The sequence below is a fragment of the Salvelinus fontinalis genome, chromosome 21, assembly GCF_029448725.1.
Source record: "Salvelinus fontinalis isolate EN_2023a chromosome 21, ASM2944872v1, whole genome shotgun sequence".
NCBI classification, from domain to species: Eukaryota; Metazoa; Chordata; class Actinopteri; order Salmoniformes; family Salmonidae; genus Salvelinus; species Salvelinus fontinalis.
The window spans coordinates 32,448,814-32,464,545 of record NC_074685.1 but is presented as its reverse complement, the minus strand read 5'-3'; the positions used below and the strand labels follow the sequence as shown (position 1 = coordinate 32,464,545).

Below are 15,732 nucleotides of genomic sequence, written 5' to 3'. Positions count from 1 at the left end.
GTTTGATGTGCGCATAACCTAATGCAGCAAGTTCTTAATATACTGTCATTAAAACATATGACAGTTCTTTAGAATATCATTTGAAGATATGATGTACCTTTACCAAGATAGTTGTCCTGATAGCAAAAAACGTAAACAATTGAAGAATATGGTGCATCCCATGAAATGTGCATATACAAATATAGCACTTGCATATATTTGCATAATGCACCTTTTATGGATTTTTTAACTAAAATATACATCGTTTTACCTGCATCAGCACATTTTAGTGACCTCTACTCTGAACTGTTGGTAAACGGCAGACGGCGCCGGCTAATGAGACTGTGGGCAAGTCTAGAACTGTGGTCAGAGAGTTTGTTTGTGTTTATTGGCGTGCAGGCCTCACTATTCCCCCGGAGGCACAGGCAATGTGAGTCTGCCCAGGTCTACCTATGTGTGCTCTTTCTCACTTTCAGTCCAGTCTCTATCGAGGCCTACTCAGTGCACAATGAGCCCTCTGCTAAAATGTGAACTCAGGAATAGTTCGTCTCTGGACATCAGCGCTGCAATGCCAGGCAATGTGTAGTGGAAATAGGAAATCCTATACAGGGGTAAAAGTAATGCATCTAGCAAAGGCACAATTCCAGATGTAGGTGGTTCCTTGATAGCGGAAGCCTTGCCAATAACTATCCAAGAGGTTGATCAAAAGTGTCAAAGCACATTACCTGTCATTTGTCCCATTACTCATGATAATGGTATGTTGATAACTAGATCATCTCAAATGGCAGTAGGCAAAAGGATCCGCAGCATGCAGTGACTGTCAGCCTCCTGACAGTTTGCCTGCTGTGGAGTAGCGGCCTATTCCCAGACAAAGTTATAGCACCACAAGGTGGCCACATTGTGCTGTTGCTGCGTTTTTCCATGAAGGTAGTATTTACCCACTATGTTCCCATATGGATGATACTGTATGTGCCATCTCATATATCTCATCTTCTGAGTTGTACAAAGCAATCATACATTCAGTCTTCATTCTACTAATACGATAGCGAATGTTCTCATTGTAGGTCCTGCTCATTGACTAGTACAAAATGTACAGTACCATTGGATAATTTGTTTTAAATGATAATTTCACACCCCATATAAAGCCCATATGAAGCACTACAATAAAAAATGAAGGGTGTAGAGCAGCCTTTTCCCCTGTGGGGCCTGCTACAGGGCAGCAGTCATCCCTGAACCAGTTTTGGGGTTTCTGTTTTACAGACCGATGTTATATTTAAGCTGTCTCCTCTCATCACTTAGGCACATTCACTGGAGTAACAGCATCACTTCTGCAGAGACAAAAATGTTGAGTGTGTACAGACTGTTGTTTGAGTGGCTTCTGTTATTGCACATTTTAATTGTTTGTGGAAAAGTAAGACAATTGTACATAATTAAAAATAATGACATTTGTATTACAACTTAAAGCATACATAGAAGAAATGCTGAGAGTTTATTTTGCTTGTGTGGTAATGAACACGTAACAAAACTAAACAAATACCTATTTTTAGGCCAGCAGAAAGACCAAGAAGAAGGAATGGGATGCCACGAGAGCCCAGAGAGCATCCTCCAATGTCTTCTCCATGTTCAAGCAGAATTTAGCTCACACATGATATAACAAATATCATGTAGTTCGTCATAAGTCATGTTATGAGGAAGCACAACAACGTGCCCAACCATAGTGAGTAAGGACAAATATGGTGTTTGTTCTTTTCATAAAATATTCTGTAAGCCTTTTCTTTCCCTGGGCTAGGTGTTCACACTTATCGACCAGGACAAAGATGGGTTCATTGACAAAGAAGATCTGAAGGATACCTATTGTTATGAACCTCCTTCTCCCAGCAGTCTGGGGGGGGGGGGGGGGGACGAGACCCGTAACATATCTCATGCAAATCACAACAGTTAAAAGGAACAATGAGAACTAAAAGAAATCCACAGACAACCTAAACCTACCGTCAAACACTTTAGGTTTATTGTCAAACACACGGTAATGGTGTGTGGGAAAAAGGGGCTGAGCTGGACCCAAGGAAATACCCCAGTTCTAACTAGGGTATTTAGACACATTTTTCCTACGGGTAATGTATGCCCAAGGGCGACTTGGCTGGTTATCCCCTTTTCCCACCAACAAACCAACAATAATACACCACAGCAGTACATACTCACATGATAACAGACAATGTGAGATGTATCCGCACAAACAAACTAAACTGTGGGGTATGAAAGAATGTGGTCTTCAGCAAATCCAGAGAGCGAGAGCGAGAGACCCTGGGAAAACAACTGACTGGGTTTTTAAACCAAGGGAAAGGGGATGTGATTGGGTAAGGGAAACAGGAGGAGGTGTGTCTTCAGATTGATGCGACTGATGACTGCCACCTGTTACTAGGAGAGAGGAGAAATACAAATACCCCCAGGATACCTGTATCCGTAACACCCATAAATCTCCTGGTCAGTATTTAAATGATACACTATTTCAATTGCCAAATGTATGTGGACACACCTTCAAATTAGTGGGTTTGGCTATTTCAGCCACACCAGTTGCCGACAGGTGTATAAAATCAAGCACACAGCCATAGACTAACAATGGCAGTAGAATGGCCTGTACTGAAGAGCTCAGTGACTTTCAACGTGGCACCGTCATAGGATGCCACTTTTCCAACAAGTCAGCTCGTCAAATTTCTGCTCTGCTAGAGCTGCCCCGGTCAACTGTAAGTGCTGTTATTGTGAAGTAGAAATGTCTAGCCGCGAAGTGGTAGGCCATACAAGCTCACAGAACGGGACCACCGAGTGCTGAAGCGTGTAGCGTGTAAAAATTGTCTGCCCTCGGTTGCAACACTCACTACCAAGTTCCAAACTGCCTCTGGAAGCAACGTCGGCACAAGAACTGTTCATCTGGAGCTTCATGAAATGGGTTTCCATGGCCAAGCAGCCACACACAAGCCTAAGATCACCATGCGCAATGCCAAGCATCGGCTGGAGTGGCGAAAAGCTTGTCGCCATTGGACTCTCAAGCAGTGGAAACGCGTTCTCTGGAGTGATAAATCAGGCTTCAACATCTGGCAGTCCAACAGACGAATCTGGGTTCGGCAGATGCCAGGAGAACGCTACCTGCCGCAATGCTTAGTGCCAACTGTAAAGTTTGGTGGCGGAGGAATAATGGTCTGGGGCTGTTTTTCATGGTTCAGGCCCCTTAGTTCCAGTGAAGGGAAATCTTAACGCTACAGCATACAATTACATTCTAGACGACTCTGTGCTTCCAATTTTGTGGCAACAGTTTGGGGAAGGCCCTTTCCTGTTTCAGCATGACAATGCCCCAGTGCACAAAGTGAGGTCCATACAGAAATGGTTTGTCGAGATCAGTGTGGAAGAACTTGACTGGCCTGCACAGAGCCCTGACCTCAACCCTATCGAACACCTTTGGGAGGAAATGGTACACCGATTGCAAGCCAGGCCTAATCGCCCAACATCAGTGCTCAACCTCACTAATGCTCACTTACTGTAAAACAGCTAATGGTTGTTTGAATGATGGTGCTGCTTGATATCTCAATTATCCTCCAGACAAGCTGAATGTGAAGAACAATGAGCTAGAAGACATGCTCAAAGAGGCTAGTAGTCCCATCAACTTCACCATGTTCCTCAACCTGTTTGGAGAGAAGCTGCATGGAACAGATCCAGAAGACATCATTCTCAACACCTTCAGAATGTTCGATCCTGACGCTAAGGGTTATGTACACAGTGTAAAGTACTTACCCCAAAAAACTACTTAAGTAGTATTTTTACTTATCTGTACTTTACTATTTATATTTTTGACTACTTTTACTTCACTACATTCCTTAAGAAAATATTTTACTTTTTACTCAATACATTTTCTTTGACAGCCAAAAGTACTCTTTACATTTTGAATGCTTAGCAGGACAGGAAAATAGTCAAATTCACGCACTTATCAACCGAACATCCCTGGTCATCCCTACTGCCTCTGATCTGGCGGACTCACTAAACACACATACTTAATTTGCAAATTATGTCTGAGTGTTGGAGCGTGCCCCTGGATTTCCGTAAATTAAAAAAGAAAGAAAATGGTGCCATCTGGTTTGCTTAATGTAAGGAATTTGAAATTATTTACACTTTTAATTTTACTTTTGATACTTAAGTATATTTTAGCAATTACAGTTACCTTAGGGAGGCCGTTTCTGAGATACTGGATCCGGCACGCCTGGCACCGATAATCATACCACGCTCAAAGTCACTTAAGTCACATGTTTGGACATTATGACGTTCAATCGAACAGTAACTGACTGCCTTTTTTGGAAAATCCGATTCATTAGCAGCTCAGGTACAGTTGAAGTCGGAAGTTTACATACACGTTAGCCAAATACATTTAAAAACTCCGATTTTCACAATTACTGACATTTAATCCGAGTAAAAATTCCCTGTCTTAGGTCAGTTAGGATCACCACTTTATTTTAAGAATGTGAAATGTCAGCATAATAGTAGAGAGAATGATTTATTTCAGCTTTTATTTCTTTCATCACATTCCCAGTGGGTCAGAAGTTTACATACACTCAATTAGTATTTGGTAGCATTGCCTTTAAATTGTTTAACTTGGGTCAAATGTTTCAGGTAGCCTTTCACAAGCTTCCCACGATAAGTTGGGTGAATTTTGGCCCATTCCTCCTGACAGAGTTCTGCCCACAAATTTTCAATAGGATGGGGTCAGGGCATTGTGATGGCCACTCCAATACCTTGACTTTGTTGTCCTTAAGCCATTTTGCCACAACTTTGGAAGTATGCTTGGGGTCATTGTCCATTTGGAAGACCCATTTGCGACCAACCTTTAACTTCCTGACTGATGTCTTGAGATGTTGCATCAATATATCCACATAATTTTCCTCCCTCATGATGCCATCTATTTTGTGAAGTGCACCAGTCCCTCCTGCAGAAAAGCACTCCCACAACATGATGCTGCCACCCCGTGCTTCACGGTTGGGATGGTGTTCTTTGACTTTCAAGCCTCCCCCTTTTTCCTCCAAACATAACGATGGTCATTATGGCCAAACAGTTCTGTTTTTGTTTCATCAGACCAGAGGACATTTCTCCAAAAAGTACGATCTTTGTCTCCATGTGCAGTTGCAAACCGTAGTCTGGCTTTTTTATGCCGGTTTTGGAGCAGTGGCTTCTTCCTTGCTGAGCGGCCTTTCAGGTTATGTCGATATAGGACTCGTTGTACTGTGGAAATAGATACTTTGGTACCTGTTTCCTCTAGCATCTTCACAAGGTCATTTGCTGTTGTTGTGGGATTGATTTGCACTTTTGCACCAAAGTACGTTCATCTCTAGGAGACAGAACACGTTTCCTTCCTGAGCGGTATGACGGCTGCGTGGTCCCATGGTGTTTATACTTCGTACTATTGTTTGTACAGATGAACATGGTACCTTCAATGCGTTTGGAAATTGCTCCAAGGATGAACCAGACTTGTGGAGGTCTATAATTTTTTTTCCTGAGGTATTGGCTGATTTCTTTTGATTTTCCCATGATGTCAAGCAAAGAGACACCGAGTTTGAAGGTAGGCCTTGAAAAACACCCACAGGTACAACTCCAATTGACTCAAATGATGTCAATTAGCTTATCAGAAGCATCTAAAGTCATGACATCATTTTCTGGAATTGTCCAAGCTGTTTAATAAAGGCACAGTCAACATAGTGTATGTAAACTTCTGACCCACTGGAATTGTGACAGTGAATTATAAGTGAAATAATCTGTCTGTAAACAATTGTTGGAAAAATTACTTGCACAAAGTAGATGTCCTTACTGACTTGCCAAAACTATAGTTTGTTTACAAGAAATGTGTGGAGTGGTTGAAAAGCAAGTTTTAATGACTCCAACCTAAGTGTATGTAAACTTCTGACTTCAACTGTATCTAAGAGATAAAAACCCGGATACTGTACTGATATGTCTGCAAACCTTTCAGGTTAAACAGATGTTCCAATCGTCTACCTTCGACCCAGCAGGACACCTGGACTACAAATCCCTCTGTTACATCATCACACACGGAGAGGAACAGGAGGAGTAAAGGATCTGTGTTAGTGCTGTCAACATCAGACAGGTGCTACTGGTTGATCTGTGTTAGTGCTGTCAACATCAGACAGGTGCTGATGGTTGATCTGTGTTAGTGCTGTCAACATCAGACAGGTGCTACTGGTTGATCTGTGTTAGTGCTGTCAACATCAGACAGGTGCTACTGGTTGATCTGTGTTAGTGCTGTCAACATCAGACAGGTGCTGATGGTTGATCTGTGTTAGTGCTGTCAACATCAGACAGGTGCTACTGGTTGATCTGTGTTAGTGCTGTCAACATCAGACAGGTGCTGATGGTTGATCTGTGTTAGTGCTGTCAACATCAGACAGGTGCTACTGGTTGATCTGTGTTAGTGCTGTCAACATCAGACAGGTGCTACTGGTTGATCTGTGTTAGTGCTGTCAACATCAGACAGGTGCTGATGGTTGATCTGTGTTAGTGCTGTCAACATCAGACAGGTGCTACTGGTTGATCTGTGTTAGTGCTGTCAACATCAGACAGGTGCTACTGGTTGATCTGTGTTAGTGCTGTCAACATCAGACAGGTGCTACTGGTTGATCTGTGTTAGTGCTGTCAACATCAGACAGGTGCTACTGGTTGATATGTGTTAGTGCTGTCAACATCAGACAGGTGCTACTGGTTGATCTGTGTTAGTGCTGTCAACATCAGACAGGTGCTACTGGTTGATCTGTGTTAGTGCTGTCAACATCAGACAGGTGCTACTGGTTGATCTGTGTTAGTGCTGTCAACATCAGACAGGTGCTACTGGTTGATCTGTGTTTGAAATGTGAATAACTCGTTGCCTTGCTGCCTCTCTCTGATTCAACCGAAGTTAATATGTATATACTGAGAATATAAAACCAAAAAAGTAAACCATATATAGCATTACATGCTTTGAAGTCATTACTGTATTTATTTTCTCATCCAAATGATGTTGTACAAATATATCACACACAAAAAGTTTATAACAGAGTTGTATCCCAGTGTACCAAAATAGAAAATTGCACAATTCAACCTCTTAACATTACCGAGTAGAAAATCAAGTAACCAGAGCGTAAACAAGTTGAGTTCAGTCTAAAGTTTTTGGCATCAAATATGAAACATAATTTATGTACAACAAGTATTGCATTTAAGTGTTTCCTGAACAGCAATTTCTTCCAAGACAGAGTGAAACCGTATGAGAATTTAAAAACCCTACTCACACGGTATTAAGACTATTTATACATGTTGAAAAATATACAAAAATGTATTACATGTCGATGAAACGTTTTTTCCAAAGATGATCGAATCCTTTCACCACATTCACTTGGTTTACATTCTTTGGCAAAGTCATACAGCTGTGTTTAGCGCAATAGTCAAGTACAGTATTTCCTTCTCTTAGTTTAGATAGTGAGTTTACCTCCATCTTCTCAAGTTCTCCTCTCCAATTGGGGTCATCGGCAGGCCAGCGCCTGAGCCTCGCTGAGGACATAGAAGGCAAAGGAATAACCAGGGAGTCTGAGATGTTCTCCTGCAGGAAGAGGAGTTCCCTGGAGCGATGGAAGAGTACGGTCATCCACCATCTTCAACACCTCTCCGTTGAGTTTCACAGACCTGGAGATCACAGCACAATGTTACTCTCCTTTCTATTTCTAGTAGTACGGCATCTTTACACTGACAATATTACAAGGCAAGACAAAAGCAAACACTTCCTTGAACTGGAATAATGAAAAGCGACAAACTTAAGATTAGTGGCCCCATTGATGGGAATAAAGGTTACTGGTAGCCTACTTGGAGTAGAGTCCCTCCTCGCCAGGCTGTTCAGACTGTAGAACGAAGGCCTCGGCAGTACTGTTAGAGATTGTAACAGGCACAGAGATCCTCGCAGGGCCCTTACTCAGGTTCAGAGCAAACAATGTGACTGCTCCACTTTTGTAGCTTGTGCTGTAGAGAGAACATTGAGGAACAGTCAGGATGGTTGTCTCACATGTCTCACACACAAACACAGGTTGTGGCTTCATTTTAAATGCAGCTGGATTGTGGAATACCTTTTCTTGTTAGTGCAGTGCAGGTAGACCCGTACTCTTTTCGTCTTTCCCAAAATGGAAAAGGCTTCTATACTCAGCACCTCTGGTCCAACAAGCCTCTTGTACAGAACTGATAGCCAGTAATCCTGCCAAAGTGATACAGCCATAAACCGGATAAGTGATTAAACGATCAGGTCCAAAATTATTGTCACCTTTGATAAAGATGAGCAAAAAAAGACTATCAACATCCGGACTTGAACCCCATTGAAAACCTATGGTTTGAATTGAAGAGGCCAGTCTATAAACGCAGACTAAGAATATCTTGGATCTGGAAAGATTCTGTGTGGAAGAATGGTCAAAAATCCTTCCCAATGGGTTCTCCAATCTCATAAAACATTTTAGAAAACGGCTCAGTGCTGTTATCCTTGCAAGGGTAAGGTTCCGGAGTATTGAAAACAGGGGTGCCAATAATCTTTTATAGACTTTTTTTTATTACTTGTTAAAAATATATATATTTCTCTGAGAAATCTCTTTCTCTGTGAAGAATATTCACAAAATTGAGTATACAATATAGCTGAATTTGTATTATTTATTTAATAATGCCTTTTTCGCTCATCTTTATCAAGGGTGCCAATAATCATGGACCTGACCGTATATAGAAATGGAAAAATTCATAGAATAGACAAACTATTGTCACAATCAACAAATACTTGGATCATTGGTGTTTTTTCAGGAATTCAGAATACAGAGGAGAATAAACAGGAATTTGTCTTACAGGAAGTGGATCCAGGTTCTCATCTACCAGGTGGTAAGTCCCAGATCCAATCAAAACCTGTCTGATGAGAACATCCAATCCAAGCTTCGCACCCAGGCCCAGTTTATCCAGCCACCTGTAATCATTAAACATATTATTTTACACCACATACAGTACTTTAATACCTTATAATGTTTTTATTGCCAAGAATGAGATTCTGACACATACCATCTGATTTAGATACAAGCAACCTTTTTCAATGAGAATGCAATATGTAATCCTTCGTATTAACCGACTGCCCTCACACTTGATTAAGTCAATGTTGGATACATAATGTGGCATTCCTTTCATTTTTTTTGCATGTGAGACTACTATTGTAAGTCTTCCTGGAACAGGGCATGGTTGAAAGGCTGATCATGAGGCTCACAGGTGACCTGTAAATTCAATGAAAACCACATGTTCTGGAATAGCAGAGATTCCCTTCCATGAGAGTAGACTAACAACACAATTGACTCAACTACCGCCAGTGTAATGAGGCTGCAGGTCTGTAGTCTCTCTTCCCACAGTGGAGCACCATGAGTCTGGCAAGCGAGACTAGCCTGACTGTTACAACCTCCAGAGTAATCCAGATGAAAATGATCACATGGTATCAGGGTGTGATACTGACTGGGTCTATCTATATCCTGATCAACGCCAACATACACAGACTCACATGAATCCAGCGACAAATGTGTCAGACAGGCCCTTAGCCCCGCCTCCATAGGCGGAACTAGTCTCTCCAAGCCACACCTTCTTCCCAGGGGAGGTCAGCTCAATGGTCTGAGGACACACGAAACAAAAGAACCATTTAAAGTCCTCACTGAACTGCAATACATTCATTATAAACATGTACATTTGTTAACTTTTTCTTCATTACCTCCATGACTTCATGTGTTTTTAAGGCCAACGTGTTTAGCACCTCAGGGTCTAGGAAATCTTCTAGAGACGTGTCTCTTCCATTGACATAATAACTAACAGAAGGGCAGAGTAATCAAGGATGAGTATATCTTTATATCAAACACAACAGAATCACTATGAATTAAATCACATTTTCAGATTGTATGGTTGTATCTGACACACTCACACCACCGGGGGGGGGAAAACCACATCATTGATCAAATACATCATTTATTTGTATTTTTTTATTGTTATTTTGTTTGACCCTTTTCCACCCCAATTTCAATCTTGTCTCATCGCTGCAACTCCAACAGGCGAAGGTTGAGTCATGCGTCCTCCGAAATATGACATGTCAAACCGCGCTTCTTAACACCCGCCCGCTTATCCCGGAAGCCAGTCGCACAAATATGTCAGAGGAAACACCGTTCAACTGAAGACCGAAGTCAGCCTGCAGGCGCCCGGCCCGCTACAAGGAGTCGCTAGAGCGCGATGAGCCAAGTAACCCCCCCCCCCCCCAAAACCCTCCTAATCCAGACAACGCTGGGCCTATTGTGCGCCGCCCTATGGGACTCCCGTCACGGTGGGTTCCAATACACCCTGGGATCGAGCCCGGGTCTGTAGTGACGCCTCTAGCACTGCGATGCACTCGGGAGGCCGCTAGACCGCTACGCCACCCAGGAGGCCATTTCCACATCCTTTCAACCCCAAAGAAAAAAATATTATGATGTTGAATCATTGTGGGAAACTGATAGAATGTTTTTTAAGTCATCAACATAAGGGCATTTTGTCTTTTTTTTAATGCAACTTTTAACCTAAATCCAATGACATGGTGATGACATGGTGAAATGTTTAGATGATTTCACGTTGAATTTACATTAGTCAACAACTCAACCAAAGGTAAATCGTAACTAGGCATTGAACTGACGTCTGTGCCCAGTGGGATGTGAAGTCTGGTCAGTGCAAGCCTTTACAAACAGTTATGTTAAGTACCTCTTACCCCTTGTGGCAAACCCACGTACCCAACATCACATGCACAATCAAACTATTCCTGTGTTTGTTCAGCCTCTGTGTTTGCGTCAAAGTCAAAGGCACCAACACATGACATCTGACCTTAGCATTGTATGCTACACAAGTGACAGTTCAACTTACTGGTGCCAGGTGCATGCATCAATTGCTTCTGCCCCACTCTCCAAGAACCTATGAAAAGTAAATGGGATACGATTGTTCAACATATCCCACATGATTGGTGGTTATGTAGGAAGAATCTATTGATCCGACATTAACCTGCCCCTAGACCACAAGAGACACACTCAGGGGATGGGAGTTTGCCCCATAGACTGTAAAAAATAATGCAGTTTCCCAATAGGGGAAAGAGCCAGGATATGTTTGGAATACTTTGTGCCTTTTAGATAAGAGATTAATGAGTTGGAATAACGATTAACAGTTAAAGGGATACTTCGGCATTTTGGTAATTAGGCCCTTTATCTACTTCTCCAGATTCAGATGAACTCGTGGATACCTCATTGTCAAAATCCCAAAGTATCCCTTTAAGGTTTGAACCACAGCCTTACTTGGGTATAGACATACAGTAGGTGGATATAAAGGAGAGAAGCAGTAAGAAACTCTGGTTTATTGTATAATACGGCTGTGAAATGACAGAAAACACCCATGACCTATACAAATAAGAGGTTAGTCTCCCACTACAGTGGAAGTGTTATTTAACCTTGATGAATATAGAAAGGTATGCAGGTCACATGTCGTAATTCAATTGTAGAATCATATTTTAATTCAATTCCTTTAGTAGTTTTCTAGTTAGCAACAACCTTTTGGTGTCAAGATGCTTCTTACATTGATTGAGGAGACTTCCAATACTATTACTTTAGTTAGTACAACAGCCTGTCCATTAGGACTATATTGGGACTACTTTATAAATAGGCTACATAAAGGGACAAACTCTCACCCCTCCAGTAAGTCTCTCCGGTGGTCCCGGGGCTGGCTAATGTCTGGTCCATAGAGTCCAGTGTTATGGTAAAGTTTGGATTCCTGCAGAATCTTGCGGAGTTGAACAAAATCTTGGCCGAGCTGATATCCATCCACCCTGATCCCTGCCTTCTTCTCATAGCTGTTGGGCTCTAAAGGGAGACAGGATTTTTGTTCTACCAACCTTACAATACCTAAATCAATAGTTGAGAATTCCCTGTTTCAGTCATTAACACAATGAAAGATGGCTTAGTTAGTATAACACTGTAAATACTGGGGGCCTCAAAATTATTACCATTTCCCAGCTCCCAGGACATGCTGTACTGTTTAGATTCACAGTACTGTAGGAGGGTCCTGGCATTGCTGCTGTCCCAGGAGTTCCCAGAGGTCCTGAGCAGCTCGTTGAGCCCAAAGATGAGGTCTAATCCAGAGCAGTTTGTAAAAGAGTAGAGCAGATCCACTGCACACTCTGTCAGGGGAAAAAATACATTTGAAATGTTGTTTTCTTCTATCTGTGAATTTGCTCAAGTGAAATGGGGTGGTTCCAAGATAACAGCTAAACAAAAGAGCCAGTGTGTTGTGAGCTAGACTGATGCTACCTTCATGACCACGGTTCATACCTGTGAACTTTACACTCCTATACTTCCTCTGCAAGTCCTCCTTGTCGAGAAGTATTTCCTGTAGAGTCCATTCCTGCTTCAGCCTCTTTTCCAGTAGTGGAGGCAGCTCCAGCCTTTCACATATGTCATCTGACAGCAGATTAGCAAACAGGAACCAGAAACCAAGTGGCTGTGAGTCACTCAGAAGCTGATGACCTAAGATCTACCTCAAACTAATGACATTGCTTGAGATCTGCCTGGTTTACTGCGTGCATTCAAGCTGACTCTGTGTGAATCAACGTACTGTTCTATCTCTCATGAAAAACAGGAATCCTGCTGAGGAGTCAAGTGACCACAGTCAAACCACACACATCAAAATAGCTGTTATTGCAATTTATAGATATTACATTATGCCTGACAATGTCTGTGGTGTAATGTGACACACAGTTGAGATGAGTGACAATGTATGCCATATTTACCTGCATCAAACACAGAGTTTTTGTGATTCTCGTTTGAATGTAAAAATGTTGGGTTGAAGGTCATGAAATCTTGTCTTGTCCCTCCAAATCTCAGAAATGCTGGGGTCAAAGCTTTTGCCAATGTCCTCAGCTTTGGAGACCTTGTGGAATTAAATAAGGTTTGGTTCAGTATTTATGGAGTTTCGTAAGATTATGTAGCGCTGGTCTCTGAACTGTTTTTCTGTTAGGCTAAAGACAAAAACAACTTCGAGTGAGTAACTGAAAACAACATAATAAATAAGACCCTGGCTGATTCTAATATATTCGTCAATTATTTATTTTTACTAATGGTAATAATTTTATAAAACACACACAATTACAATTGTGTCAAAAACAGTGGTGGAAAAAGTACTTGATTTTAAATATACTTATGTATCAAAGTTAAATGTAACTGATTAAATATACTCAAGTTTCAAACGTAAAAGTATAAATCATTTCACATGTTTATATTAAGCAAAACAGACGTCACGATGTTTTCTTTATTTACGGATAGCCAGGGGCAGAAATAACTTACAAACGAAACGTTTGTGTTTAGTGAGTCCGCCAGATCAGAGGCAGTAGGGATGACAAGGGTTGTTCTCTTTATAAGTGCGTGGATTTGACCATTTTCCTGTCATGCTAAGCATTCGGGATGTAATTGACCATTTTCCTGTCATGCTAAGCATTCGGGATGTAACAAGTCATTTTGGGTGTAAGGGAAAATGTATGGAGTGAAACGTACATTATTTTCTCTAGGAATGTAGTGGAGTAAAATTGTCAAAAATATAAATATTAAAATAAAGTACATATACCCCTCAAAACTACTTAAGTAGTACTTTCAAGTATTTTACTTAAGTACTTTACACCACCGGCCAAAAATAGAAACGTTAAAGCTTGCCTTACTCACGTTAAAAGGTACATGAACTTCTCTTCAGCGACTAGACTCGCGTCTATGGCAACAGACAAAAAACGTCCATTCACTTTCTTGAGTACTCGAGAGAGGTCCACATTCAGATTTACAGACTCAAAATTCCACTCATCCCTCGCAGACTCGACACTTGCTACCACATAATATCCATAAGAAATAATATATATCATCACACATGCCAAGGTTGATATGCCTGACATAATGAAATGGCTAGACGAACAGTCGGCTCAAATCGAATTTATATCGCTATGTGTAGGACAATTACAACCCAAATCTACTGGTGCTCGCATTCCCTCACTATTCCAATAAATACGTCGATCGGTGTAAATCCATCATTGTCATTAGTAAATTGGTATGCAGTTATGGTCGGATTCAATTGTTGAGCGGAATCTGAGTTTTGCCTGGTCCAGAAACGTCCTTGGTGTGGTCCTCATCCAAACGAAAGAAAACAAAGCATTTTTTTTCTAGCGGCAGAGCATGCAAAACAACAAAGTGCGAATGCAGAAGCTTGCGTGTGATAGGCTGCCACGATATAGCATCGTTAACTAGGCTTGGCCATGATCGTGTGGGCGCGGTCTCAACACAGAAGGCTGGCATGATTTTGAAATAAGAAATATATGTTATGTAATTTGAGATGTTTTATTTTTGCATTACTTGGGATTCTTATTGCGAAAAATACATTTCCATACTTACCTGCTTGTGAGAGATGTGTGACAAGTGAAGTGATGGAGAAGTAACCTACTTGTTCAGTGACGATTTTAGTAGCAGTCCCAACACTTTACAACTGGTACACCTGGCTATCAGCGGAGCCTTGTCTGGCAGTGAAACAGTTCATTCAGCCTCATTTACTGCCTTTAAAAAAACATGGCTGATATGGCTGGTTTGCTTAAACATATGTGGCTTCTACTGACATTTGAGTTGTTTTTTTAATATATTTTTTTATTTAACCTTTATTTAACCAGGTAGGCTAGTTGAGAACAAGTTCTCATTTGCAACTGCGACCTGGCCAAGATAAAGCAAAGGAGTGTGACACAGACAACAACACAGAGTTACACAAGGAGTAAACATAATAATAATAATTACAATTTAGCAGATTAACACTGGAGTAATAAATGAGCAGATGATGATGTGCAAGTAGAGATACTGGTGTGCAAAAGAGCAGAAAAGTAAATAAAATAAAAACAGTATGGGGATGTGGTAGGTAGATTGGGTGGGCTATTTACAGATGGACTATGTACAGCTGCAGTGATCGGTTAGCTGCTCAGATAGTTCATGTTTAAAGTTGGTGAGGGAAATAAAAGTCTCCAACTTCAGCGATTTTTGCAATTCGTTCCAGTCACTGGCAGCAGAGAACTGGAAGGAAAGGCGGCCAAATGAGGTGTTGGCTTTGGGGATGATCAGTGAGATATACCTGCTGGGACGTGTGCTATGGGTGGGTGTTGTTATTGTGACCAGTGAACTGAGATAAGGCAGAGCTTTACCCAGCATAGACTTATAGATGACCTGGAGCCAGTGGGTCTGGCGACGAATATGTAGCGAGGGCCAGCCGACTAGAGCATACAGGTCGCAGTGGTGGGTGGTATAAGGTGATTTGGTAACAAAACGGATGGCACTGTGATAGACTGCATCCAGTTTGCTGAGTAGAGTGTTGGAAGCTATTTTGTAGATGACATCGCCAAATTCGAGGATCGGTAGGATAGTCAGTTTTACTAGGGTAAGTTTGGCGGCGTGAGTGAAGGAGGCTTTGTTGCGAAATAGAAAGCCGATTCTAGATTTGATTTTGGATTGGAGATGTTTAATATGAGTCTGGAAGGAGAGTTTACAGTCTAGCCAGACACCTAGGTATTTATAGTTGTCCACATATTCTAGGTCGGAACGTCCAGGATGGTGATAATAGTCGCGCAGGCGGGTGCGGGCAGCGAACGGTTGAAAAGCATGCATTTGG

General features: G+C 41.6%; 1 protein-coding gene and 1 pseudogene across 1 annotated transcript; one reads left to right on the top strand and one right to left on the bottom strand.

Moving 5' to 3' along the window:
* The first annotated feature begins 725 nt into the window (after positions 1-725).
* LOC129818267 (myosin light chain 5-like) lies at positions 726-6,082 on the top strand (annotated as a pseudogene).
* Positions 6,083-6,967: 885 nt separating this feature from the next.
* Positions 6,968-14,285, bottom strand: hpse (heparanase). Its single transcript, XM_055874817.1, has 12 exons — positions 13,767-14,285; positions 12,842-12,981; positions 12,384-12,512; positions 12,059-12,232; positions 11,744-11,915; positions 10,933-10,980; positions 9,764-9,857; positions 9,560-9,666; positions 8,869-8,983; positions 8,115-8,239; positions 7,858-8,010; positions 6,968-7,680 (listed from the first exon to the last, which is right to left on the bottom strand). Exons 1-12 carry the CDS (start codon positions 13,985-13,987, stop codon positions 7,521-7,523), a joined length of 1,638 nt encoding a protein of 545 aa, XP_055730792.1. The 5' UTR covers positions 13,988-14,285; the 3' UTR covers positions 6,968-7,520.
* Positions 14,286-15,732: the final 1,447 nt, after the last annotated feature.

Excerpts from the sequence above, each read along its gene's own strand:
- hpse (XM_055874817.1), bottom strand. The coding sequence starts at position 13,987 with ATGTCAGGCATATCAACCTTGGCATGTGTGATGATATATATTATTTCT. Across the intron at positions 12,982-13,766 it reads AAGTTCATGTACCTTTTAAC|GTCTCCAAAGCTGAGGACAT; the intron begins GTGAGTAAGGCA and ends TAATTCCACAAG. Across the intron at positions 9,667-9,763 it reads AAACACATGAAGTCATGGAG|ACCATTGAGCTGACCTCCCC; the intron begins GTAATGAAGAAA and ends GTGTGTCCTCAG.